This window comes from Microcaecilia unicolor, chromosome 4, assembly GCF_901765095.1.
Source record: "Microcaecilia unicolor chromosome 4, aMicUni1.1, whole genome shotgun sequence".
Classification (NCBI taxonomy): domain Eukaryota; kingdom Metazoa; phylum Chordata; class Amphibia; order Gymnophiona; family Siphonopidae; genus Microcaecilia; species Microcaecilia unicolor.
The window spans coordinates 309542637-309567515 of NC_044034.1; the positions used below are offsets into that span (position 1 = coordinate 309542637).

Here is a 24879-nt window from a genome sequence, read left to right on the forward strand (position 1 = left end):
GCCTGCCTCATGAGTCCCTAAACAATACAAAAATATAGAAATCACTATTATAAAAACACAAGGAAAAAATAAACAAACAATGAATAAATAGAAGAATGATGACACAGTAATAGAATACATGTATAAACCATACAGCACCACCAACAACACATAGCTATATGTGTGCCAATCATACTAAAATATGTATAATGTGATCAACATAAGAAATATTTTGAAAAATATAAAATACGCAAAACATAAAAAAATTTAAATTAAAAAAAAATATATAGACGACATAATAGGCATAAAAGTATCATATAGGGGAAAGGGAAATGGGACTTGATATACCGCCTTTCTGAGGTTTTTGCAACTACATTCAAAGCGGTTTACATATATTCAGGTACTTATTTTGTACCAGGGGCAATGGAGGGTTAAGTGACTTGCCCAGAGTCACAAGGAGCTGCATATAAGCAACATAATAGGCATAAAAGTATCATTGGGGATTACCACGATCATAAAAAAATGAGGAACCAGCTGTAAATGGAATCTGCAGTTGTGGGAGTCAAAATGTGTATAGTCATAGAGGCATAAACATTAAAAAAAACGTGTAAAAAGGTACCCACAGGAAATATATAAATTGCATATATGTGGATATCAAGGCAATGCACGTCTAAAATGTTACTAATTACAAATTGACTGTACAGACCATGTCTTAATAAGTAGACACAGGGGGTATGCTTTGCTCAGTGGGAGTAGTATGATGCTATATTTAGTGGTCTGTGTACCTACACATTGTTTTGCTGTGCATTTGCTGCTACTTTGGAAGTGAGCACTCTTGTGTTTGATTAGGTAATCTGCTACTAGAGAGTTCAGATTTTGCTTTATACTTCATGAGATATCTTTTGCTTTTTTTACATTGTTTCTTCCTCCTATTCTTCCCCCCCCCCCCCCCCCCCGTGCGTTTTCTTACTCTTCCCACAGATTATATGTTGTTCCTTTAGCTACTCTGGTAGAATCCACTTTATTTTTGTAGTTTTTATCTTATTTTTGTTTGGTTTTTTTTGGCGGGACAGCAGCCACCGGCATTATCCTTTTATCCTTTTCTTACACCGGGCTTGTGTAGCAGCTGCTGCCTGTCTGCGATTTCGCTACTTTTATCCAGTGCCGCTGTCTGTTTGCAGTTAATCTTTGTATCACAGACCCAACTGTAGTCTTGTTCTCAGATTTCGCTTGTACTAGTAGCCACTGACAAAGTTCTCTCTGGTTTTCTGGTTTTCTGGTTTTCTTATGCTTTTATGCTTCAGTTTATAGTCATAGTAACATAGTAGTTGACGGCAGAAAAAGACCTGCACGGTCCACCCAGTCTGCCCAACAAGATAAACTCACATGTGCCATTTTTTGTGTATACTTTACCTTGATTTGTACCTGTCTTTTTCAGGGCACAGACCGTATAAGTCTGCCCCGCCTCCCACCACCGGCTCTGGCACAGACCGTATAAGTCTGCCCAGCACTATCCCCACCTCCCAACCACCAGCCCTGCCTCCCACCACCGACTAAGCTTCTGGTGATCCCTTCCTTCTGAGCAGGATTCCTTTATGTTTACCCACGCACGTTTGAATTCCGTTACTGTTTTCCTCTCCACCACCTCCCGCGGGAGGGCATTCCAAGCATCCACCACTCTCTCCGTGAAAAAATACTTCCTGACATTTTTCTTGAGTCTGCCCCCCTTCTGTCGTGCATTTATAGTCACTGATGTATTTTACATTTTTCATATTTCTTATGTTGGTTGTATTATACGTATTTTTAGTAAGATTGACACATATATAACCATGTGTTCTCCGAGGACAAGCAGGCTGCTTGTTCTCACGACTGGGTGACGTCCGCGGCAGCCCCCACCAACCGGAAGAAGCTTCGCGGGCGGTCCGCACGCAGGACACGCCCACCGCGCATGCGCGGCCGTCTTCCCTCCCGTGCGCGACCGTTCCCGCCAGTCTTTTCTTTTCCGCGCTGGAGAGAGTCGTGCGTCGCCGCTCTCTCTTAGTCAGCCCCGGAAAACCGTCGCGTTGTTCGCGAATTCGCTAATTTTCTGTTTCTTGTTGCCGCGCTCCAAACCTTTTTTTCCTTTTTAAAAAAAAAAAAAGAGAGAGAGAACGCGCTTAATTTTTCCCTCGTTTTCTAGCGGGGGCGTTGCGTTGCGGCCTTGTGGCCGCGCGGTCGTTTTATTTTTCGAGGTGTGATTTACCGCCACCATCGACGACTTTAACTTCGCCGACGCGATTTTTCCGTCGATGTCCTTGAAGGTCCCGAGTGGATTTAAGAAGTGTGGTCGGTGCGGCCGGCCTATCTCGCAGACCGACACCCACGCTTGGTGCCTCCAGTGCCTCGGGCCGGAGCATAATATCAAGTCGTGTTCTTTGTGTCTTGGTCTCCGGAAACGGACTCAGGTTGCGAGGCAAGTTCTTCGGGACCGTCTTTTTGGAACTTGCGCCGGCCCCTCGACCTCGACGGCATCGGTATCGAAGGCCGGTTCTTCGGTACCGGTATCGATGTCTGCGAAATCGGCACCGATGGCATCGACCCCAGGAGTACAGGTCCCGTCGGCCCGCCGGTCCTCCGGTGATGGTAGGGGTGAGAGGCCGCGTGGGCAATCGGCCCCGGTCACTCCCTCTGCTCATGGCCCTCGGGACCGAACCCTGTCCGACCCGGCCCCTCGAGACCGAGGGGGATCGACCTCCTCCTCCTCCGTTCCACCTGGCGCCGATGACGGGCACCGCAAAAAACAGAAAAAGCACCGTCATCGGTCCCCATCGGTGCGCCCGGCCCTCGGTGCCGGAGAGGAGTCGACGCCGAAGCGTCCACGTCGAGAGGAAAGGTCCCCCTCGGTAGTGGAGGTACCGACACGTCAGGGTCCCGGCACTTCGGTGCAGTCTCCTGGACCCAAGCAGCTTCCGGCACCGACGCCTCTATCGGCCCCCCCGTCTTTCCCGACAGCGGGCCTGGACGAGTGCCTCCGAGCCATCCTTCCGGGGATCCTGGAAAGGCTGATGTGCCAGGCTGTGCCGGCGCCGGGGGTGCTTGCGCCCTCGGCGCCGTTGACTGTGGTGCCGGCGAGCTCTAGCCCGGTGCCGAGGCTTTCGACACCGCTGCCGCTTGCGGCGCCGGTCTCGACCGCCACGCAGGTGGAGTCCCCGTCGATGGAGGGAGCTTCGTCCCCGCCGGCGCGGGAGTCCACCGCTCGACGACACCGAGGCCTTGGTGCCTCGACGTCGAGTTGGGCCCGGTTAAGGACTCAGCTACATGAGCTTATGTCCGATACCGAGGAAGAGGCCTCGTGGGGGGAAGAGGAGGACCCCAGATATTTCTCCTCAGAGAAGTCTGTGGGCCTCCCCTCTGACCTCACGCCTTCACCGGAGAGGAAGCTCTCGCCTCCTGAGAGCCTCTCCTTTGCCTCCTTTGTTAGGGATATGTCTATATGCATTCCCTTCCCCGTGGTCTCTGTGGACGAGCCGAGGGCTGAGATGCTCGAGGTCCTCGACTATCCATCACCACCTAGAGAGTCCTCCACGGTGCCGTTGCACAATGTCCTCAAAGAGACACTGCTTCGGAACTGGATGAGACCATTATCTAATCCCACCATTCCCAAGAAAGCAGAGTCCCAGTACAGAATCCACTCGGACCCAGAGTTAATGCGGCCCCAATTGCCCCATGACTCGGCGGTCGTGGATTCTGCTCTCAAGAGGGCACGGAGTTCGAGGGATACCGCCTCGGCGCCCCCGGGGCGGGAGTCTCGCACTCTGGACTCGTTTGGAGGAAGGCCTACCAATCTTCCATGCTCGTGACCCGCATCCAATCTTACCAGCTCTACACGAGCATCCACATGCGGAACACTGTGAAGCAACTGGCGGACCTGGTTGATAAGCTCCCGCCGGAGCAGTCCAGGCCTTATCAGGAGGTGGTCAGGCAGCTGAAGGCGTGCAGAAAGTTCCGGTCTAGGGGTATCTATGACACCTGTGACGTGGCATCTCGTGCTGCAGCCCAAGGTATAGTGATGCACAGGCTCTCATGGCTGCGTGCCTCTGACCTGGACAACCGCACCCAGCATAGACTGGCCGACGTCCCTTGCCGGGGGGATAATATTTTTGGCGAGAAGGTCGAGCAGCTGGTGGACCAACTGCATCAGCGGGAAACCGCCCTCGACAAGCTCTCCCACCGGGCGCCTTCAGCATCCACCTCAGCAGGTGGACGTTTTTCCCGGGCCCGGCAGGCTGCGCCCTATGCTTTTGCCAAGCGTAGGTACACCCAGCCGGCCCGAAGGCCTCGACAGGCACAGGGACAGCCCCAGCGCGCTCGTTCTCGTCAACAGCGTGCGCCTAAGCAGCCCCCTGTGCCTCCACAGCAAAAGCCGGGGACGGGCTTTTGACTGGATCCACGGGAACATAGCCGCCCTCAAAGTGTCCGTGCCGGACGATCTGCCGATCGGAGGGAGGTTAAAATTTTTTCACCAAAGGTGGCCTCTCATAACCTCCGACCAGTGGGTTCTCCAAATAGTGCGGTGCGGATACGCCCTAAATTTGGCCTCCCTTCCACCAAATTGTCCTCCGGGAGCTCAATCTTTCAGCTCCCATCACAAGCAGGTACTTGCAGAGGAACTCTCCGCCCTTCTCAGCGCCAATGCGGTCGAGCCCGTACCACCCGGGCAGGAAGGGCAGGGATTCTATTCCAGGTACTTCCTTGTGGAAAAGAAAACAGGGGGGATGCGCCCCATCCTAGACCTGAGAGGCCTGAACAAATTCCTGGTCAAAGAAAAGTTCAGGATGCTTTCCTTGGGCACCCTTCTGCCAATGATTCAGAAAAACGATTGGCTATGTTCCCTGGATTTAAAGGACGCATACACTCACATCCCGATACTGCCAGCTCACAGACAGTATCTCAGATTCCGCCTGGGCGCACGGCACTTTCAGTATTGTGTGCTGCCCTTTGGGCTCGCCTCTGCCCCACGAGTGTTTACAAAGTGCCTCGTGGTGGTAGCGGCGTATCTACGCAAGCTGGGAGTGCACGTGTTCCCATATCTCGACGATTGGCTGGTTAAGAACACCTTGGAGGCGGGAGCCCTCCGGTCTATGCAGTGCACTATTCAACTTCTGGAGCTGCTGGGGTTTGTGATAAATTACCCAAAGTCCCATCTCCAGCCAACCCAGTCTCTGGAATTCATAGGAGCTCTGCTGAATACCCAGACGGCTCGGGCCTTCCTTCCCGAAGCGAGGGCCAACAACCTCCTGTCCCTGGCTTCGCAGACCAGAGCGTCCCAGCAGGTCACAGCTCGGCAGATGTTGAGACTTCTGGGTCATATGGCCTCCACAGTCCATGTGACTCCCATGGCTCGTCTTCACATGAGATCTGCTCAATGGACCCTAGCTTCCCAGTGGTTCCAAGCCACCGGGAATCTAGAAGATGTCATCCGCCTCTCCACCAGTTGCCGCACTTCACTGCTCTGGTGGACCATTCGGACCAATGTGACCCTGGGACGTCCATTCCAAATTCCACAGCCCACGAAAGTGCTGACGACGGATGTATCTCGCCTGGGGTGGGGAGCTCATGTCGATGGGCTTCACACCCAGGGTCTGTGGTCCCTCCAGGAAAAGGATTTGCAGATCAATCTCCTGGAGCTCCGAGCGATCTGGAACGCACTGAAGGCTTTCAGAGATCGGCTGTCCTGCCAAATTATCCAAATTCGGACAGACAATCAGGTTGCAATGTATTACACCAACAAGCAGGGGGGCCCCGGATCTCGCCCCTTGTGTCAGGAAGCCGTCGGGATGTGGCGTTGGCCTTGCCAATTCGGCATGCTCCTCCAAGCCACATACCTGGCAGGTGTAAACAACAGTCTGGCCGACAGACTGAGCAGAGTCATGCAACCGCACGAGTGGTCGCTTCATTCCAGAGTGGTACGCAAGATCTTCCGAGAGTGGGGCACCCCCTCGGTGGACCTTTTCGCCTCTCAGACCAACCACAAACTGCCTCTGTTCTGTTCCAGACTTCAGGCACACGGCAGGCTAGCGTCGGATGCCTTTCTCCTTCATTGGGGGACCGACCTCCTGTATGCTTATCCTCCCATACCTTTGGTGGGAAAGACCTTACTGAAGCTCAAGCAAGACCACGGCACCATGATTCTGATAGCGCCCTTTTGGTCCCGTCAGATCTGGTTCCCTCTTCTTCTGGAGTTGTCCTCCGAAGAACCGTGGAGATTGGAGTGTTTTCCGACTCTCATTTCGCAGAACGGCGGAGCGTTGCTGCACCCCAACCTTCAGTCCCTGGCTCTCACGGCCTGGATGTTGAGGGCGTAGACTTCACTGCGTTGGGTTTGTCTGAGGGTGTCTCCCGGGTCTTGCTTGCCTCTAGGAAGGATTCCACTAAAAAGAGTTACTTTTTCAAGTGGAGGAGGTTTGTCGTTTGGTGTGAGAGCAAGGCCCTAGAACCTCGTTCTTGCCCTGCACAGAACCTGCTTGAATACCTTCTGCACTTATCAGAGTCTGGCCTCAAGACCAACTCAGTAAGGAATCACCTTAGTGCGATTAGTGCTTACCATTATTGTGTGGAAGGTAAAGCCATCTCTGGAGAGCCTTTAGTCGTTCGATTCATGCGAGGCTTGCTTTTGTCAAAGCCCCCTATCAAGCCTCCTACAGTGTCATGGGATCTCAACGTCGTCCTCACCCAGCTGATGAAACCTCCTTTTGAGCCACTGAATACCTGCCATCTGAAGTACTTGACCTGGAAGGTCATTTTCTTGGTGGCAGTTACTTCAGCTCGTAGGGTCAGTGAGCTTCAAGCCCTGGTAGCTCATGCTCCATATACAAAATTTCATCACAACAGAGTAGTGCATCCACCCAAAGTTTCTGCCGAAGGTGGTGTCGGAGTTCCATCTTAACCAGTCAATTGTCTTGCCAATTGTCTTGTCTTCCCCAGGCCGCATACCCGCCCTGCTGAACGTCAGTTGCACACATTGGACTGCAAGAGAGCATTGGCCTTCTACTTGGAGCGGACACAAGCCCACAGACAGTCCGCCCAATTGTTTGTTTCTTTCGACCCTAACAGGCTAGGGGTCGCTGTCGGGAAACGCACCATCTCCAATTGGCTAGCAGATTGCATTTCCTTCACTTACGCCCAGGCTGGGCTGGCTCTTGAGGGTCATGTCACGGCTCATAGTGTTAGAGCCATGGCAGCGTCAGTGGCCCACTTGAAGTCAGCCACTATTGAAGAGATTTGCAAGGCTGCGACATGGTCATCTGTTCACACATTCACATCACATTACTGCCTCCAGCAGGATACCCGACGCGACAGTCGGTTCGGGCAGTCGGTGCTGCAGAATCTGTTTGGGGTGTAAATCCAACTCCACCCTCCAGGACCCGCTTTGATTCTGGTCAGGCTGCACTCTCAGTTAGTTGTTCTTCGTAGGTCAATTTTCTGTTGTATCCTCGCCGTTGCGAGGTTCAATTGACCTGGGTTCTTGTTTTGAGTGAGCCTGAGAGCTAGGGATACCCCAGTCGTGAGAACAAGCAGCCTGCTTGTCCTCGGAGAAAGTGAATGATACATACCCGTAGCAGTTGTTCTCCGAGGACAGCAGGCTGATTGTTCTCACCTACCCTCCCTCCTCCCCTTTGGAGTCGCGTTTTCATCATTTTTGCTTGTCATTCAACTGGCGGGAACGATCGCGCACGGGCGGGAAGACGGCCGCGCATGCGCGGTGGGCGTGTCCTGCGTGCGGACCGCCCGCGAAGCTTCTTCTGGTTGGTGGGGGCTACCGCGGACGTCACCCAGTCGTGAGAACAATCAGCCTGCTGTCCTCGGAGAACACCTGCTACAGGTATGTATCATTCACTTTGCTGGTGGTATTGTATGGTTTATACATGTGTTCTATTACTGTGTCATCATTCCTCTGTTTATTCATTGTTTATTAATTTTTTCCTTGTGTTTTTATAATAGTGATTTGTATATTTTTGTACTGTGTAGGGACTCATGAGGCAGGCCTCCATGGCCAAAATATGATTTGTGTCGATTCCATTGCATACTTTGAATAAAACTCTGTGTAATGCCAAAGTTCTTACAGGATTGTGAAACATCCCACGTTTGTGATTCTGGTGGCACTAGATTGATGAGGCCACCCGGTACACCAATATAATGAGGCTGTTAGTGGGGGGGAGCCCCTTCAGTTTTCTTGGTATCGTGAACTTCTCCATCAAGAGCCTGTTCCCATGGAGAAAACAGCTCCCCTACTAGCTTACTGCCTGGCCCTTGAAAGAAATGAGCTAATGTGAAAGGGTTACTTGGCAGCATTAATTTCCACGATTTTGAAGGTGTGAATGTCGACTACTTAGCTGGTGTAAGTGTGAGTTTGGAGAATATGATTTAAGGTGCCAATGACAGGACCCGATTTACCCACAGATAGGTTGTCCCCTCAATTTTGGCCTTCCCTGCAGGTGTGTTGAGGTTGAGCTCACCCTAAACTGCCTTAAGGTGCAAGTGGCAGCACTGGTGCGTTAACAAGGTTGTACAATTTTTGAATAGGGTTAAGCAATTGTGCCTCAATGGGATCAGTTGTTCCTGAAGTCTATTAGGAGGTCTACCTTTTGAAACTTTGGAGAGGGTGACACTGTTAAGGATTTGGCACTGAAGGCTGTTTTTCTGGGGGCTATTTGCTCTGCCAGACAGGTGTCAGGAAGTTGTCTCGTTCAGGGTTCCTTATCTTTTCTTCAAGGTGGAGTCAGTATCTTTGCATACAGTTCTTTCTTTCTTACCCAAGATGGTGTTACTTGTTAATGTTAACCAAGTGGTCTCTTTCAGCCTTTTCAAAGGAGGACCGTAAGGGGCAAAAGGTCACCCATTCGTTGGATGTTAGTGAATCAGTACTGTCCAATCTAGAGGTGATCTAACTCCTTTCACAAGACAGGTCGTCTCTTTGTGATATTCAGTGGGCTATGCAGGGGAGATGTGATCTTCAAATATTCCTTGGCTCACTGGATTAAGTAAGCCATTAGCTTGGCTTACATCTTGCAGAACAAGGAGGTTCTCTTGGTGCAGAGGGCACATACCACAGGATCTCAAGTGTTGTACTGGGTTAGAGGCTGACCGAAACTGAATAAGCAGCCAAAATTTGCTGTTTGGTTTCAGCCAAAAATGAAAATGTGCCTCCCCCCCCCCCCCCCCCCCCCCCCCAAAAGCAGAGAGTGGATTCTCCTAGGCTAGCTGGCACAACCCCACCTCCCCCCCCCCCTCACACACACACACACACACACACACAGCCCCTCTGCCCTCCCACCACCTGAAGGCCATCCCTGGGCCTAGTTTTAAATGTCCTGGTGGTCTATGGTAGCGCTCCCACTCCCTCAGGCCGACTACCTACCTTTTTTTAAATCTGGTGGTCTTCAAGGCAACAGTGATCCCCTGTTGCTTTTGCCTTTGTTGGTTCCTCAGCCAATTTGGCTACCGGGACTTCCCACAGCAGCTTCCAAGACTGATGCAGGAGGTCCTGGTGGTCATTTTGGGAATGGAACCAGCATAAGCAGGAGTATGGTCCTCAAGAAGGCAATATTTTCCTCCCACTGGGGATAGTAGAGTTTGGGTATGTTCCACCTGCATGTCTAGACTATTCTAGCAGAATGCTAAGGAAGGTGAAATTTGTTCTTACCTGCTAATTTCCTTTCCTTGAGTCCTGCTAGCCCAGCCCCTCCATGGACGGCTGTAAGATGGTTCTCTCATGCTTTAGAGATTAGGACCCCATTGGTATACAGAGTTTAGATGAGTATATCTTGAGACTAATCTTGGTGAAATGTTTTATCTGTTATAATACTTCCTTTATTATAGTTCACACTTTTGTATGTGTTAGATTGGTGTGATTACTACTACTACTACTATTTAGCATTTCTATAGCGCTACAAGGCGTACGCAGCGCTGCACAAACATAGAAGAAAGACAGTCCCTGCTCAAAGAGCTTACAATCTAAAAGACAAAAAAATAAATAAAGTAAGCAAATCAAATCAATTAATGTGAACGGGAAGGAAGAGAGGAGGGTAGGTGGAGGCGAGTGGTTACGAGTCAAAAGCAATGTTAAAGAGGTGGGCTTTCAGTCTACATTTAAAGGTGGCCAAGGATGGGGCAAGACATAGGGGCTCAGGAAGTTTATTCCAGGCGTAGGGTGCAGCGAGACAGAAGGCGCGAAGTCTGGAGTTGGCAGTAGTGGAGAAGGGAACAGATAAGAAGGATTTATCCATGGAGCGGAGTGCACGGGAAGGGGTGTAGGGAAGGACGAGTGTGGAGAGATACTGGGGAGCAGCAGAGTGAGTACATTTATAGGTTAGTAGAAGAAGCTTGAACAGGATGCGAAAACGGATAGGAAGCCAGTGAAGGGTCTTGAGGAGAGGGGGTAGTATGAGTAAAGCGACCCTGGCGGAAGACGAGACGAGCAGCAGAGTTTTGAACCGACTGGAGGGGGGAGAGGTGACTAAGTGGGAGGCTAGCAAGAAGCAGATTGCAGTAGTCTAAACGAGCGGTGACAAGGGTGTGGATGAGGGTTTTGGTAGAGTGCTCGGAAAGAAAGGGGCGGATTTTACGGATGTTGTAAAGAAAGAAACGACAGGTCTTGGCAATCTGCTGGATATGAGCAGAGAAGGAGAGAGAAGAGTCAAAGATGACCCCAAGGTTTCGAGCTGAGGAGACAGGGAGAATGAGAGAGCCATCAACAGAAATAGAAAACGGGGGGAGCGGGGAGGTGGGTTTGGGGGGTGATGTGATATAAGCTTTGGTAAAAGTACACTAGCAAGGTACAACTACACCAATTCTTATACTAGTAGTGGTGTCACTAAAAGTCATTGATTTCTGCCTCCATCTGCTGGTTGGGGAGCACAAATTTAATCTACATCACTTTGGTGGTTTTTGTTTCTGCACCCTGGATTTTTCCATTCTGGGACAGATAGGGGAATGGTGCTTTTACATTGTTTTCATTGCAGTAATACTGTGAGCTGTGACTGCACGATATCCTTCATAGGGCTTCTCAAGTGGTTGATCTCTGTCTTCTGTCTGCTAGTTGACAGTCATAACCCATTGATTCTGGGCTGGTCTGATAGGATTCAAGGAAAGGAAATTAGGTAAGACTGTATTTTCACCATACTAGTTGCAAGTTAGAATCAGACTTAGATGTTTGAGCATCTAGAATGTGTACTGTGAGCTAGATGCCACGTGCATGCCTGACACCTGTTCTGTGTTTGATCATAGCTCTTTTTGTATTAGAAGCATAAAAGACCATTTTTATATTGAATATTTTCTTATGAAGGTGTGGTCATTCTTTCTTCAGATGGAGAGAAAGAAATTGTGAATTATGGTACATTGAAAGAATCTGGGAGAAAGCTGGTTAAGTTTGCAGATCTGGTGCTGCCGTTAAAAAAGGAAGCTTCTCTATGCCCTATACAGGTGCAGGATGGTAGGTTTCTTCGACCTGTGCTGAAGAAGACTCCTTCAAAGGTATAGTATGTGCTTTGGTTGATAATCCAAACATTGTTCAGTACTAATTTGAGCTGGCTAAATTTGCTTGACAGAATTTTGCCAGCCAACAAACTTGTGGCCTTATTTATAAAGGGACTGATATTCAAAGTGATATAAGCCTGCCCACTTAAATCACTCTCACCGGGCCGGCTGCCGGTATTCAGTGACGCATAACCAGGCAGGGCCAATAAATATCCATACTAACGGGCCATTTTGAAAGTGGGCAGGAGAGAGCCTTTCCAAAGTTAGAATTTTTTTTTGGGGGGGGGGGGGGAGCCGGTAGCTATGCTGGTGCCAGAAATAGATCTTAGTTTCAACAGTTTTTATTGATGATTCAGCATATTAACATATGGTCCACCGATAAACTAGTTATCAAAATAGACTGAACAAAGCAAGGTGAAATTCCATCATCAATTTTTTTTAATGTTTTCTCCCCTCCCCCTATTGAACTCCCACCCAAATTATACTCATAACAAATAGATGAGACAGTTTGGTAGTCTTGCAATCCCTCCCACAGATGATAACCATGCTATATCGAGTTCCATTCCTCCCCCCACCTCTCCCATTGTACTCCCCCTGAAATAGCAGAGTAAGAAGAAGTGAGAGAGAGATATCAATCAAGTTCTCCAACACCTAACTAAGCATTTTGTGTCTCATCGCCTCCCACCCCCAACTTCCCCCATTCTTGAATACAACCTTACAAGGGAGGTATAAAATGAAGTGAAATAAAGACACACCTGCCCTACTAAGTGAGAAAGTGAAATGCTACCCCACTTCTTAAATCCACTCCCCAGATCCTATAGTGAGTTAAGCCAGACAATATCCTAACCGCGAATCCCTTCCCCCCACCTCCTCACCAATTTCTATTGTATCCTTACCTTCCCCATCACCCAATCTTTCCTCATGGGACCTGAGTTCTTATAACCCCACCAGGCCACTAAATAAATGAAACCTCATGAATTATTCCCCTCCCATCCTTCCACCCTCCCTATACGCCTCCCATCATAAAGAATGATAAGTAACTTTCTCCTATATTTCAGTAATTCCATAATTTCCCATCCAATCATAGCTCGTTTAGCAGCAAGTTCCTTCCTCGAGAGGACATTGATGACAAATATGGGCCCCAGAGCTTCAAAAAACTCATCTTTCGTCTGTGTGAGCCCCTCACCTCCCTTGCCTCCCAGACTATCAATTGATGAAGTTGGTTACGCCAGTGCCAGTATGTTGGTGGTCCCTCTGTCGTCCAAGATTGCAAGATACATTTCCGCACTAGTGAAAAGGCCTTCCAAGGCAGCAATGTAGCCAACGCCACCCTTCCCCCTCTTGGACCAGGGTTGTCAAATAATGATATAGACGGGGTACACACCAGTGGGCGTTGAGTTATACACGAGAGGTATCTGAAAATTTGCTCCCAGAATTGCTGGATTTTGTCGCAACCCCAAAAAGCATGATAAAATGTATTATCTGATAGTTTGCATTTGGGACAAAGTGCAGAAGACAATCCAACTGCTTGAACCATCTGTACCTGAGTGAAATAGGCCCTATGCAAAACCCGAAAGTAACATTCTCTATAACTTGCATTCTCCGAGGACAAGCAGGCTGCTTGTTCTCACGATTGGGTGACGTCCGACAGCAGCCCCAGATCGGATGATCTTCCTAGCAACAAAGTTTGTTAGCCCCCGCGTGGACATGCGCTACCGTCTTCCTGCCCGTAGCACGAGCGTGCTCCTCGGTCTCTTCTTTTCCACGGCTCAGGACGGCTGTTTTACGGCGGTTCTGTGTCCCAGAGAGGCCCCCGCTGCGTTTTCGCCACTTTTCTTTGCCTTGTTCGCCATGTTTCGGCGTGTTTACGAGTTCACTCGTGTTCTTCTGTTTAAAAAAAAATTCCTTTATTTCTTTAGTTTTCCCCGTAAGTTTCCTTTCTTTGTCGTGAGCGGCCATTTTGGCCGCCCGTGCGGGTGTTTTCCCTTTTTTGGTGTCTTGTTTTCGGCACCATTTTGAATTTTGACCTCGCCAGCGCGATTTTTCCGCCCATGTCCTCGAAGCCTGCCAGCGGCTTCAAGAAGTGCACGCGGTGCACCGGACAATCTCGCTTACTGATAGGCACGTCTCGTGTCTTCAGTGTTTGGGGGCTGGTCATCGCCTGCACACTGTGTCTTCAGCTAAAAAAGAGGACCCAGGCGGCGAGATCGGCTCAGTGGAACCTGTCCGGTCCTTCGACGGAGCCAGCGGTACCAAGGTCGTCGCCGGTATCGATGTCGGCATCGGAGGGTGCATCGACGTCCGGACGCAGGTGATGGCTGTCCAGAGATCCCACACTGGTAGCAGTTAGCCATCGAGTGGGTCTCCACCTGCCTCGAGGGCCCCAGCGGTCTAGATCCCCCCCCCCCCCCCCCCCCCCCCGGGATCGCCCTTCTTCGGCTCCGACCCCGAGGAGACATGTGGATTCCACGTCCTCCTCGTCGGTACCGGGAGGTACCGCTGACATGCTTCGAGCGAAGGCGAAGAAGCATCGTCATCGGTCACCTTCCCGTCACGGTACCGAGAGCTCCGGGGCGCCGAGGGAATCGGCACCCGGAAAGCGTCGACCCCGGGAGGACTGCTCACCCTCCATTCAGGAGGTGTCCATGCGCACTTCTCCGGACAGCCCGGTAGCGCCTCCGCGCCCCAGACAGATTCTGTCCTCGTTGCCGGTACCGGCCCCACAGCCTTGCTCGATGGACACTCTTGACGAGCGCCTCCGAGCCATACTTCCAGGGATTCTGGAAGGACTGCTGCGACCGTCTGCTCTGGTACCGCTGGTGCTTGCGCCGTCGGTACTGTCGAGAGATGCGGCGGTTGGCTCCCCACCCGTGGTGAGGACTGCGACGCCGGTACCACTTGCGGCATCAGCGTGCGCGGCCACTCGAGTTGACTCCCCATCGACATCGCTGGAGGGAGCTTCATCGCCGGCGGCGAGGGAGTCTTCTTCTCGACATCGCCATAGAGGACTTAGTTCCTCGGCGTTGAGACAGGCTCGGTTTTGGGCCGAAGTTCGTGAACTGGTGTCCGATACCGAAGGTGAGGCCTCGTGGGAGGAAGACCCCAGATATTTCTCTGTTGAGGAGTCTTGCGGTCTTCCTTCTGATCCCACTCCTTCGCCAGAGAGAAAGCTTTCTCCCCGAGAGTCTGTCTTTCTCGTCCTTTGTCCAGGAAATGTCTAAGGCCATTCCCTTCCCAGTGGTTACTGAGGATGAGCCCAGGGCTGAGATGTTTGAGGTCCTGGACTATCCTTCGCCACCTAAGGAGTCGTCCACTGTTCCCCTTCATAATGTCCTGAAGCAGACATTGTTGGTGAACTGGATGAAACCCTTAAGTAATCCCACTATCCCCAAAAAGATTGAGTCCCAGTATCGGATCCACGGGGACCCAGAGTTGATGAAGACCCAGTTGCCTCATGACTCTGGAGTTGTGGATATGGCTCTCAAGAAAGTCAAGAGTACTAGAGATTACGCCTCGGCGCCCCCGGGGCCGGGAGTCTAGGACTCTGGACTCTTTGGGAGGAAGGCCTACTATTCTGCTATGCTCGTGTCCAAGATTCAGTCCTACCAGCTCTACACGAGCATCCACTTGCGGAACAATGTGAGGCAGCTGACGGACTTGGTCAATAAGCTCCCGTCGGAGCAGGCCAAGAAGGTGGTCAGGCAGCTGAAGGCGTGTTACAAATTCCTGTCCAGGGGTGTTTACGACACTTTTGATGTTGCGTCCACGGCCGCTGCTCAAGGTATAGTGATGCGCAGACTCTCATGGCTGTGTGCCTCTGACCTGGAGAATAGAGTCCAGCAGCGGATTGCGGATGCTCCTTGCTGGGGGGATAACATTTTTGGTGAGCGGGTCGAATAGGTGGTAGAACATCTCCACCAGCGGGACACCGCATTCGACAAACTCTCCCACCGGACGCCTTCAGCATCTACCTCATCAGGTAGACGTTGTTATGGGGGCAGGAGGAATGCTCCCTATGCTTATAATAAGCGTAGGTACAATTCACCTGCCTGCCAGCCTGCTCAGGCTAAGCCCCAGCGCGCTCGTTCACGTCAACAGCGTGCGCCTCAACAGGCCCCTGCAGCTCCCCAGCAACAGCAAGGGACGGGCTTTTGACTGACTCCAGGCGAGCATAGCTGATATAAAAGTGCCCTGCTGGACGATCTACCGGTTGGAGGGAGGTTAAAATTTTTTCACCAAAGGTGGCCTCTCATAACCTCCGACCGGTGGGTTCTTCAAATAGTCCGGTTGGGGTACTCCCTCAATTTGATCTCCAAACCTCCAAATTGCCCACGGGAGCTCAGTCCTTCAGCTTCCAGCACAAGCAGGTACTTGCAGAGGAACTCTCCGCCCTTCTCAGCGCCAATGCGGTCGAGCCCGTTCCACCCAGGCAGGAAGGGCTGGGACTCTATTCCAGGTACTTCCTTGTGCAAAAGAAGACGGGGGATGCGTCCCATCCTAGAAGAGAGCCCTGAACAAATTCCTTGTACGAGAAAAGTTCAGGATGCTTTCCCGGAGAACCTTTCATTCCCTTCTTTTGTCAAGGAAATTGCCGATGCCATTCCATTTCCTTTGTAAGTGGAGGACGAGCCCAAGGGCAAGATGCTCGAGGTCCTGGACTAATGTCTCCTCCTAGGGAGGTTATGACTGTCCCTCTCCACGAGGTACTCCAGGAAGCTCTCGTTAGGAATTGGGAGTCCCCCCTTAACTTGCCAGTCGGGGAAGGTTGAAGTTTTTCCATGAAAGGTGGCCCCTTATAACCTCTGACTGGTGGGTTATTCAAATTGTCCGTCTTTGATACGCACTCACTTGGTATCTAAAACCTCCAAATTGCCCATTGAGAGCTCATTCGTTCAGCAGGCAGGGGAGCTCAGCCCTTCTGAAGGCCCATGTGGTCGAGCCTGTTCCACCAGGGGAGGAAGGGCAGAGATTCTATTCCAGGTACTTTCTTGTGGAAAAGAAAACAGGGGGGATGCGTCCCATCCTAGACCTAAGGGCCCTGAACAAATATCTGGTCCGAGAAAAGTTCAGGATGCTTTCCCTGGGCACCCTTCTTCCCGTGATTCAGAAAAACGATTGGCTATGTTCTCTGGACTTGAAGGATGCTTATACTCACATCCTGATACTGCCAGCTCACAGACAGTATCTTCGATTCCGTCTGGGAACAAAGCATTTTCAGTACTGTGTGTTACCATTTGGTCTCGCCTCTGCGCCCAGAGTGTTCACAAAATCCCTGGCAGTCTTGACGGCGTCTCTATGCAGGCTTGGAGTGTATGTGTTCCCTTATTATTATTAGCATTTGTATAGCGCTACCAGACATATGCAGCACTGAACACCTGACACAAAGAGACAGTCCCTGCTCAAAAGAGCTTTTAAAGAACACCTCGGAGGCAGGAGCTCTACAGTCCATGCAGATGACTATTCAACTCCTGCAGCTACTAGGGTTTGTGATAAATTATCCAAAGTTCCATCTTCTTCCAGTACAAAGACTCGAATTTATAGGAGCTCAGCTAGACTCCCAGACTGCTCATGCCTACCTTTCCGAGGCGAGGACAGACAATCTTCTGTCCCTTGTCTCCTGGGTACGAGCATCTCAGCAGATCACAGCTCAGCAGATGTTGAGATTGCTTGGCCACATGCCTCTACAGTTCATGTGACTTCCATGACCCGTCTTCACATGCGATCAGCTCAATGGACCCTAGCTTCCCAGTGGTTTCAAGCTGCTGGAAATGTGGAGGACGTGATCCAACTGTCCACGAGATTTCTCACCTCCCTGCATTGGTGGACAATTCGCTCCAATTTGACCCTGGGACATCCCTTTCAAATTCCTCAGCCGCAAAAAGTGCTGACGACGGATGCGTCTCTCCTGGGGTGGGGAGCTCATGTCGATGGGCTTCACACTCAAGGGAGTTGGTCTCTCCAGGAAACAGGTTTTCAGATCAATCTCCTGGAGTTGCGAGCGGTCTGGAACGCGCTAAAGGCTTTCAGAGATCGGCTGGCTCACCAAATTATTCAAATTCAGACAGATAATCAGGTTGCTATGAACTACATCAACAAGCAGGGGGCACCGGATCACACCCCCTGTGTCAGGAAGCCGTCAGGATGTTTGGGTTCGCCGGCATGGCATGTTTATCCAAGCCACGTATCTGGCAGGCGTAAACAACAGTCTGGCCGACAGGTTGAGCAGGATAATGCAACCTCACGAGTGGTCTCTCAACTCGAGAGTAGTACGCAAGATCTTTCAAGCGTGGGGCACCCCCTCAGTGGATCTTTTTGCCACTCAGCTCAATCACAAGGTCCCTCAGTTCTGTTCCAGACTTCAGGCCCACGACAGACTAGCGTCAGATGCCTTTCTCCTGCATTGGGGGAAGGGCCTTCTGTATGCATATCCTCCCATACCTCTGGTGGGGAAGACTTTGCTAAAACTCAAGCAAGACTGCGGAACCATGATTCTGATTGCGCCCTTTTGGCCACGTCAGATTTGGTTCCCTCTTCTTCTGGAGTTGTCCTTTGAAGAACCGTGGAGATTGGAGTGTTTTCCAACACTCAGAACGAGGGTTCGCTTCTGCATCCCAACCTCCGGTCTCTGGCTCTCACGGCCTAGTTGTTGAGGGCGTAGATTTCGCCTCCTTGGGTCTTTCTGAGGGTGTCTCCCGAGTCTTGCTTTCTTCCAGGAAAGATTCCACGAAGAGGTGTTACTCTTTTAAATGGAGGTGGTTTGTCGTCTGGTGTGACAGCAGGGCCCTAGATCCTCGCTCTTGTCCTACACAGACCTTGCTTGAATACCTTCTGCACTTGTCAGAGTCTGGTCTTAAGACCAACTACGTAAGAGTTCATCTTAGTGCTATTAGTGCTTATTTTTATCATTATCGTGTGGAAGGTAAGCCTATCTCTGGACAGCCTTTAGTTGTTCGATTCATGAGAGGTTTGCTTTTGTCAAAGCCCCCTGTCAAACCTCCTATGATGTCATGGGATCTCATCGTCGTCCTCACCCAGCTGATGAAAGCTCCTTTTGAGCCACTGGATTCCTGCCATCTGAAGTATTTGACCTGGAAGGTAATTTTCTTGGTGGCTGTTACTTCAGCTCGTAGAGTCGGTGAGCTTCAAGCCTTGGTAGCCCATCCTCCCTGTACTAAATTTCATTATAACAGAGTAGTCCTTGGCACTCACCCTAAGTTCTTGCCGAAGGTGGTGTCGGACTTCCTCTGAACCAGTCAATTGTCTTGCCAACTTTCTTTCCCCGTCCTCATACCCGCCCTGCTGAACGTCAGTTGCATACATTGGACTGCAAGAGAGCATTGGCCTTCTATGTGGAGCAGACAAGCCCCTTTAGTCAGTTCACCCAAATGCTTGTTTCTTTCGACCCCAACAGAAGGGGAGTGGCTGGTGGGAAATGCACCATTTCCAATTGGGTAGCAGATTGCATTTCCTTCACTTATGCCCAGGCTGGGCTGACTCTTGAGGGTCATGTCACAACTCATAGTGTTAAGAGCCATGGCAGCGTCATTGGCCCACTTGAAGTCAGCCACTATTGAAGATATTTGCAAGGCTGCGACGTGGTCATCAGTCCACACATTCACATCTCATTACTGTCTTCAGCAGGATAGCCGACGTGACAGTCGGTTTGGGCAGTCGGTGCTGCAGAATCTGTTCGGGGTTTAGAATCCAACTCCAACCCCCCTCCCCCCCCCCCCCCCCCCCCCCCCAGGTCCATTTTTATTCTGTTCCAGGGTGCATTCACAGTTAGATGTTTCTTCGTAGGTCAGTTGCGAGGCCCAGTTGACCCTGTTTGTTGTTTTGAGTGAGCCTGGGGGCTAGGGATACCCATATGTGAGAACAAGCAGCCTGCTTGTTCTCGGAGAAAGCGAAGTTACTTGCCTGTAGAAGGTATTCTCCGAGGACAGCAGGCTGATTGTTCTCACCAACCCGCCCGCCTCCCCTTTGGAGTTGTTCTTTTCTTTTTGCTTCTTAAGTTGACTGAAGCGGGACTCTCGCGTGACGGGTGGGAAGATGGCTGTGCTTGCGCGGTGCGCACACCTGCGCGCTCAAAGGCTTTAGCAACTTTTGTTGCTAGGAAGATTTTCCGCACCTGGGGCTTCCGTGGACGTCACCCAGATGTGAGAACAATCAGCCTGCTGTCCTCGGAGAATACCTGCTACAGGTAAGTAACTTCGCTTTATATTAGTTGTTAATTCTAATGTGAAAATTACTACATCAAAATGGCTAAAAATACAGCCCATTAGAGAAGAATTATTGACATTCTCTTTTTGTATGTGTACCTGGGATGTGCATGTACAGATGTAATTTGTGTTCTGTATGTATTTGCTGAGCTTTTAACACCTTTTATATATTTTTTCCAACTTCCATTGGCTTGGAAAGGAAAGCCTTAGTAAATCCAGAGCTTTGATACTTAAGAGCCTTTTCTTGACTCTTCAATGATTTCATAAACTTAAAAGATCTCACTCCTAGGCTCACTTTTCCTGCAGATCTGGCTTTGGTAGTGGTATAATTAAGAAGGACTGTCCTTCTATGTTAAATTGTACAGCGCTGCGTAACCCTAGTAGCGCTTTAGAAATGTTAAATAGTAGTAGTTAAATAGTATGTTGATCTTTTGTATGGCTGGATAGAATGCAGAGAAGAGAGAGTACTTAAGTCATTTTTTCATCAATACTACATGTTTGGATCCTCTCAATGGTTTTGATTCCTAGGTTCAATGTGTGCTTCTCTGTTAAGCTGAAACTGGTGTGGAGGCAGCTTTCACAGGAATTTGACGAGTGAGATTCAAGTTTACCTAATAGCATCTACTGGTCTGGATGTACATATACTGAATTCTTGAGGCAGCCATGATGTATAGTCCCAGCAGAGGATTGCTTTGATGTCTGGGACAGACGGCAATGGGGAAAGAAGATTAGGGGAAATTATTGGGTAGCTGTGAATGAATGCTAATTGAGGTTTAATTTTGATTTGTTCTAGAAACCTAAAAGAGCAGGAGGAAGCTGCAGAGCCTAAAAAATATATAAATTTGATTTTTTTTTTCCCCAAAGATGTAGTTGGACAGTTTGTTTGCATTTCTGGGTCTAAATAATACATGGCTTTGTCTCATTCATTATTCTAGAATGTGGTTGAGATGTAAAATGGTTTACATAAATAATTTGCAGTTTAATCAACTAGTCAATTTTTTCTTTAATAAATGTTGGGCACTTATTCCAGAAGGTTTGTGGTTAATTTGAACCATCAAAATTTAATAAGATTATTCTCACACACTTTATTCTTTTGTTTAGCTGTAATCAGTGGCATGATTTGCGTTTTGTTTCTGTTAGGACTGTAGTTTGGAATCCCAAGAACATAATTTGTTGGCAGAAGACACAGGATTCCTGGAATCTGGTAAGGAATTAGTGTAGACTAATAGTAAGAAGTCTTCACATATTTCTTTTGTAAACTGGTTAAGATTCATTTGCATTTCCTTAATTATCGGTTCAGGTTTTTTTCACCTGACATTTTCTTTTGCTAGAACCAAAGATGGAATATGGTGCCGTGAGCTTTCATTTTGAGGATTTTTCTCTTATTTTATATTCACCTTGTCCCCCCCCCTCCATGATAGGTCAGTGCCTTATATTTTGATGTCAGAAAATATAAAATGCCAGTGACATCATAGGGCCCTGTTTACTAAGCTGCGCTATAGGTGCACTAGCATTTTTAGCGCATGCTAAACGCTAGACACCCATAGGAATATATGGGTGTGTCTAGCATTTAGTATGTGCTAAATACAGTAGCGCACCTTAGTAAACAAGGCACTTAGTTTTTTGTCTGCCTTTTTTTAAAGTATTGCAAATGAAAATCCCTTATGTATTGTTTCTAAATTTTACTAGTTAAAGTCTTTTTCAGACAAATATTTTCATAAAAACCAATAAACATTAGTTTATATATATATATATATATATATATATATACACACACACAGTGCACCATTTAAGTGCACGTTGGATAAGCACATGCTCTGTTTAACTGCATGCGGTACTTCGGTCCCGTTTTTGGTGCCATCAGTTTCTATGGGGACAAACTTCTGTTTAGCGCATCACTGATAAATGCAAGATTCGCTTACATGCATGGTTTAAGACTGCTCCTCTGCAGGGAAGACTCCGCATAAGCGCGCGCATGGAATATGGAAGCCGATTGGAGCATGACAGCCAACGAGATTTCAAATTTACCGTCCCTTTAGCTGCCACAGGCAGAATAAGCGAAAGAATGTTGTTAGTGTACACTGGGTTCGTCGTCGCGGCGGAACTGTAAGACTTTAACACTGGCTGAACGAATAGAAGTTCTTAAAAAATATTAGAAAACAAAGTGAAGCATCTATTGCTAAAGAATATGGTGTCAATCCCAGTCAAATTTCACGTGTCTTGAAGCAGAAAGACCAGCTTCTGGAAGACTGGCAAAACATCCAAAACGAAAACGGGTGGGAAAAGCTGAAGAGGTAGAATGCTTTTCTGTGGTTTTCTCGAGTCAGGAGCAGACAGTTTCCTGTCAGTGGTCCACTGCTTATGGAGAAAGCTAACCAGCTAGCTGAAAGTCTTGGACTAACTGAATTCATAACCACTGTTGGATGGTTGGAAAGATGGAAGGAGAGGAATAACATAAAATTCAAGAAACAGCATGGTGAGAAACGAGACTCTGATGACTTTGGTGCTGAAAATTGGGTTGTTTCAGTTCTTCCTACCATCTTGAACGAGTTTGCACCTCGTGACATTTTCAATGCTGACGAAAATGGTCTCTACTGGCGAGCGATTCCTGATGGAACACTTGCATTCAAACATGCCGAAACTACTGGAGGTAAAACGTCGAAGGACCGACTGATGATCCTTCTTTGCTGCAATATGGATGGGAGTGAGAAGTTGGAACCCCTCGTCATTGGAAAGAGCAAACAGCCCCGTTGCTTCAAGAAAGTTAAGCAACTTCCTGTGTCATACGAGGCTAACGCAAATTCATGGATGATTGGGGAAATTTGGAAGCAGTGGCTAAAGAAGTTAGACACTAGAATGCAGGCACAAAAGCGTCAGATTTTGTTGCTTTGTGATAATTGTGCTGCACACAGAGATGAAGTCAGGCTGTCTAACGTCTAACAAACGTGGACAAAGGGGAGCCGGTTGATATTGTGTATCTGGATTTTCAAAAGGCGTTTGACAAGGTACCTCATGAAAAGCTACAGAGGAAATTGGAGGGTCATGGGATAGGAGGAAATGTCCTATTGTGGATTAAAAACTGGCTGAAGGATAGGAAACAGAGAATGGGATTAAATGGGCAGTATTCACAATGGAGAAGGGTAGCTAGTGGGGTTCCTCAGGGGTCTGTGCTAGGACCGCTGCTTTTTAATATATTTATAAATGATTTAGAGATGGGAGTAACTAGCGAGGCAATTAAATTTGCTGATGACACAAAGTTATTCAAAGTCGTTAACTCGCGACAGGATTGTGAAAAATTACAGAAGGACCTTACGAGACTGGGCGGCTAAATGGCAGATGATGTTTAATGTGAGCAAGTGCAAGGTGATGCATGTGGGGAAAAAACCCAAATTATAGCTATGTAACGCAAGGTTCCACGTTAGGAGTTACGGACCAAGAAAAGAATCTGTATGTCATCGTCGATAATACACTGAAACCTTCTGCTCAGTGTGCTGCTGCGGCTAGGAAAGGGAATAGAATGTTGGGTATTATTAGGAAAGGTATGGAAAACAGGTGTGAGGATGTTATATTGCCGTTGTATCGCTCCATGGTGCGACCGCACCTTGAGTATTGTGTTCAATTCTGGTCGCCTCATCTCAAGAAAGATATAGTAGAATTGGAAAAGGTGCAGCGAAGGGCGACTAAAATGATAGCGGGGATGGAACGACTTCCCTATGAAGAGACTAAGGAGGCTAGGGATTTTCAGTTTGGAAAGAGATGGCTGAGGGGAGACATGATAGAGGTATATAAAATAATAATTGGAGTGGAACAGGTGGATATGTGAAGCGTCTGTTCACGCTTTCCAAAAATACTAGGACTAGGGGGCATGCGATGAAACTACAGTGTAGTAAATTTAAACCAAATAGGAGAAAAATTTTCTTCACCCAACGCATAATTAAACTCTGGAATTCGTTGCCGGAGAACGTGGTGAAGGCGGTTAGCTTGGCAGAGTTTAAAAAGGGGTTAGGCGTTTTCCTAAAGGACAAATCCATAAACTACTACTAAATGGACTTGGGAAAAATCCAAAATTCCAGGAATAACATGTATAGAATGTTTGTACGTTTGGGAAGCTTGCCAGGTGCCCTTGGCCTGGGTTGGCCGCTGTTGTGGACAGGATGCTGGGCTCGATGGACCCTTTGGTCTTTTCCCAGTGTGGTATTACTTATGTACTTATAAGGTGATCTTCCTGCCACCAAACACTTCCTCTCTGATCCAACCTATGGATCAGGGCATAATAGCCAATTTCAAACAACATTATCGGGCTCTTGTGCTATGTCGTCTGATGAGCGTTCCTGGATGACCAGACTGGCAAGTTTAAACGTGCTGTTGAACTGGCTCGTAATCTATCACTGTTGGATTCACTACATATGCAGAAAGAAGCCTGGAGTCATGTTACACGGGCAACCATTGTGAACTGCTACAAGCGTGCAAGCTTTGTTAAGGATGTGGATAGGGACGAAACAGATGCAGCTGTTGCAAACGCTTCAGATGAACAGGTTATTGACAGGAGTTCCATCGCTACGTAGCTGTTGATTATGATCTACAAACAGCTGACGACAGCACTGATGTCGAGATATGTGCCTACACGCAGGCAACAACAGCTGATGATGGAACAGATGATGAAATGAGCAGCGAGGCACATGCTGACGAAATTCAACAACCTTCTCCTGTTACTTTTGCAAGAGCGCTGGAGAGTCTCAACACCGTGCAGGTCTATCCGAAGGCCACTGGATGTCAGTGCTATGACAGTTTTTACCGTCCGGCAGATGTAGTCTATAAAACTCACAGACCCAGTAGTGTACAGAGGACTATAACTGATTACTTCAAGTAAGCCTAACGTCAGTTAATGGAGACTGTATACTGTACGTATAATAATAAACAGTACTGTACATATGTTTATCAGATGTCAAGCTTCTTTGGGTCACAACGGTTAATTGCACGTTCCGATTACTTGCATGCATTTCTTTCGTCTCAGACCCTTGCACTTAAGCGGATTGCACTGTATATATATATATATTGACTATTTCTGTAACATTGAATGCAATACAAGTAATAAATATCAGATGATCTAATTCAGCTGAATTGACTTTATGCTCCTTAATATATTCTGGATTTCTTTTTATCTCGT

At 48.6% G+C, this 24879-nt stretch overlaps 1 protein-coding gene across 1 annotated transcript in view; it reads left to right on the forward strand.

Moving 5' to 3' along the window:
* CDCA2 (cell division cycle associated 2) overlaps positions 1–24879 on the forward strand; it is a 254447-nt gene that overhangs the window by 138639 nt on the left and 90929 nt on the right. The window contains exon 10 of the mRNA XM_030201830.1: positions 20861–20916. Coding sequence (XP_030057690.1) covers positions 20861–20916 — 56 coding nt within the window. The remainder of the gene's footprint in view (positions 1–20860; positions 20917–24879) is intronic.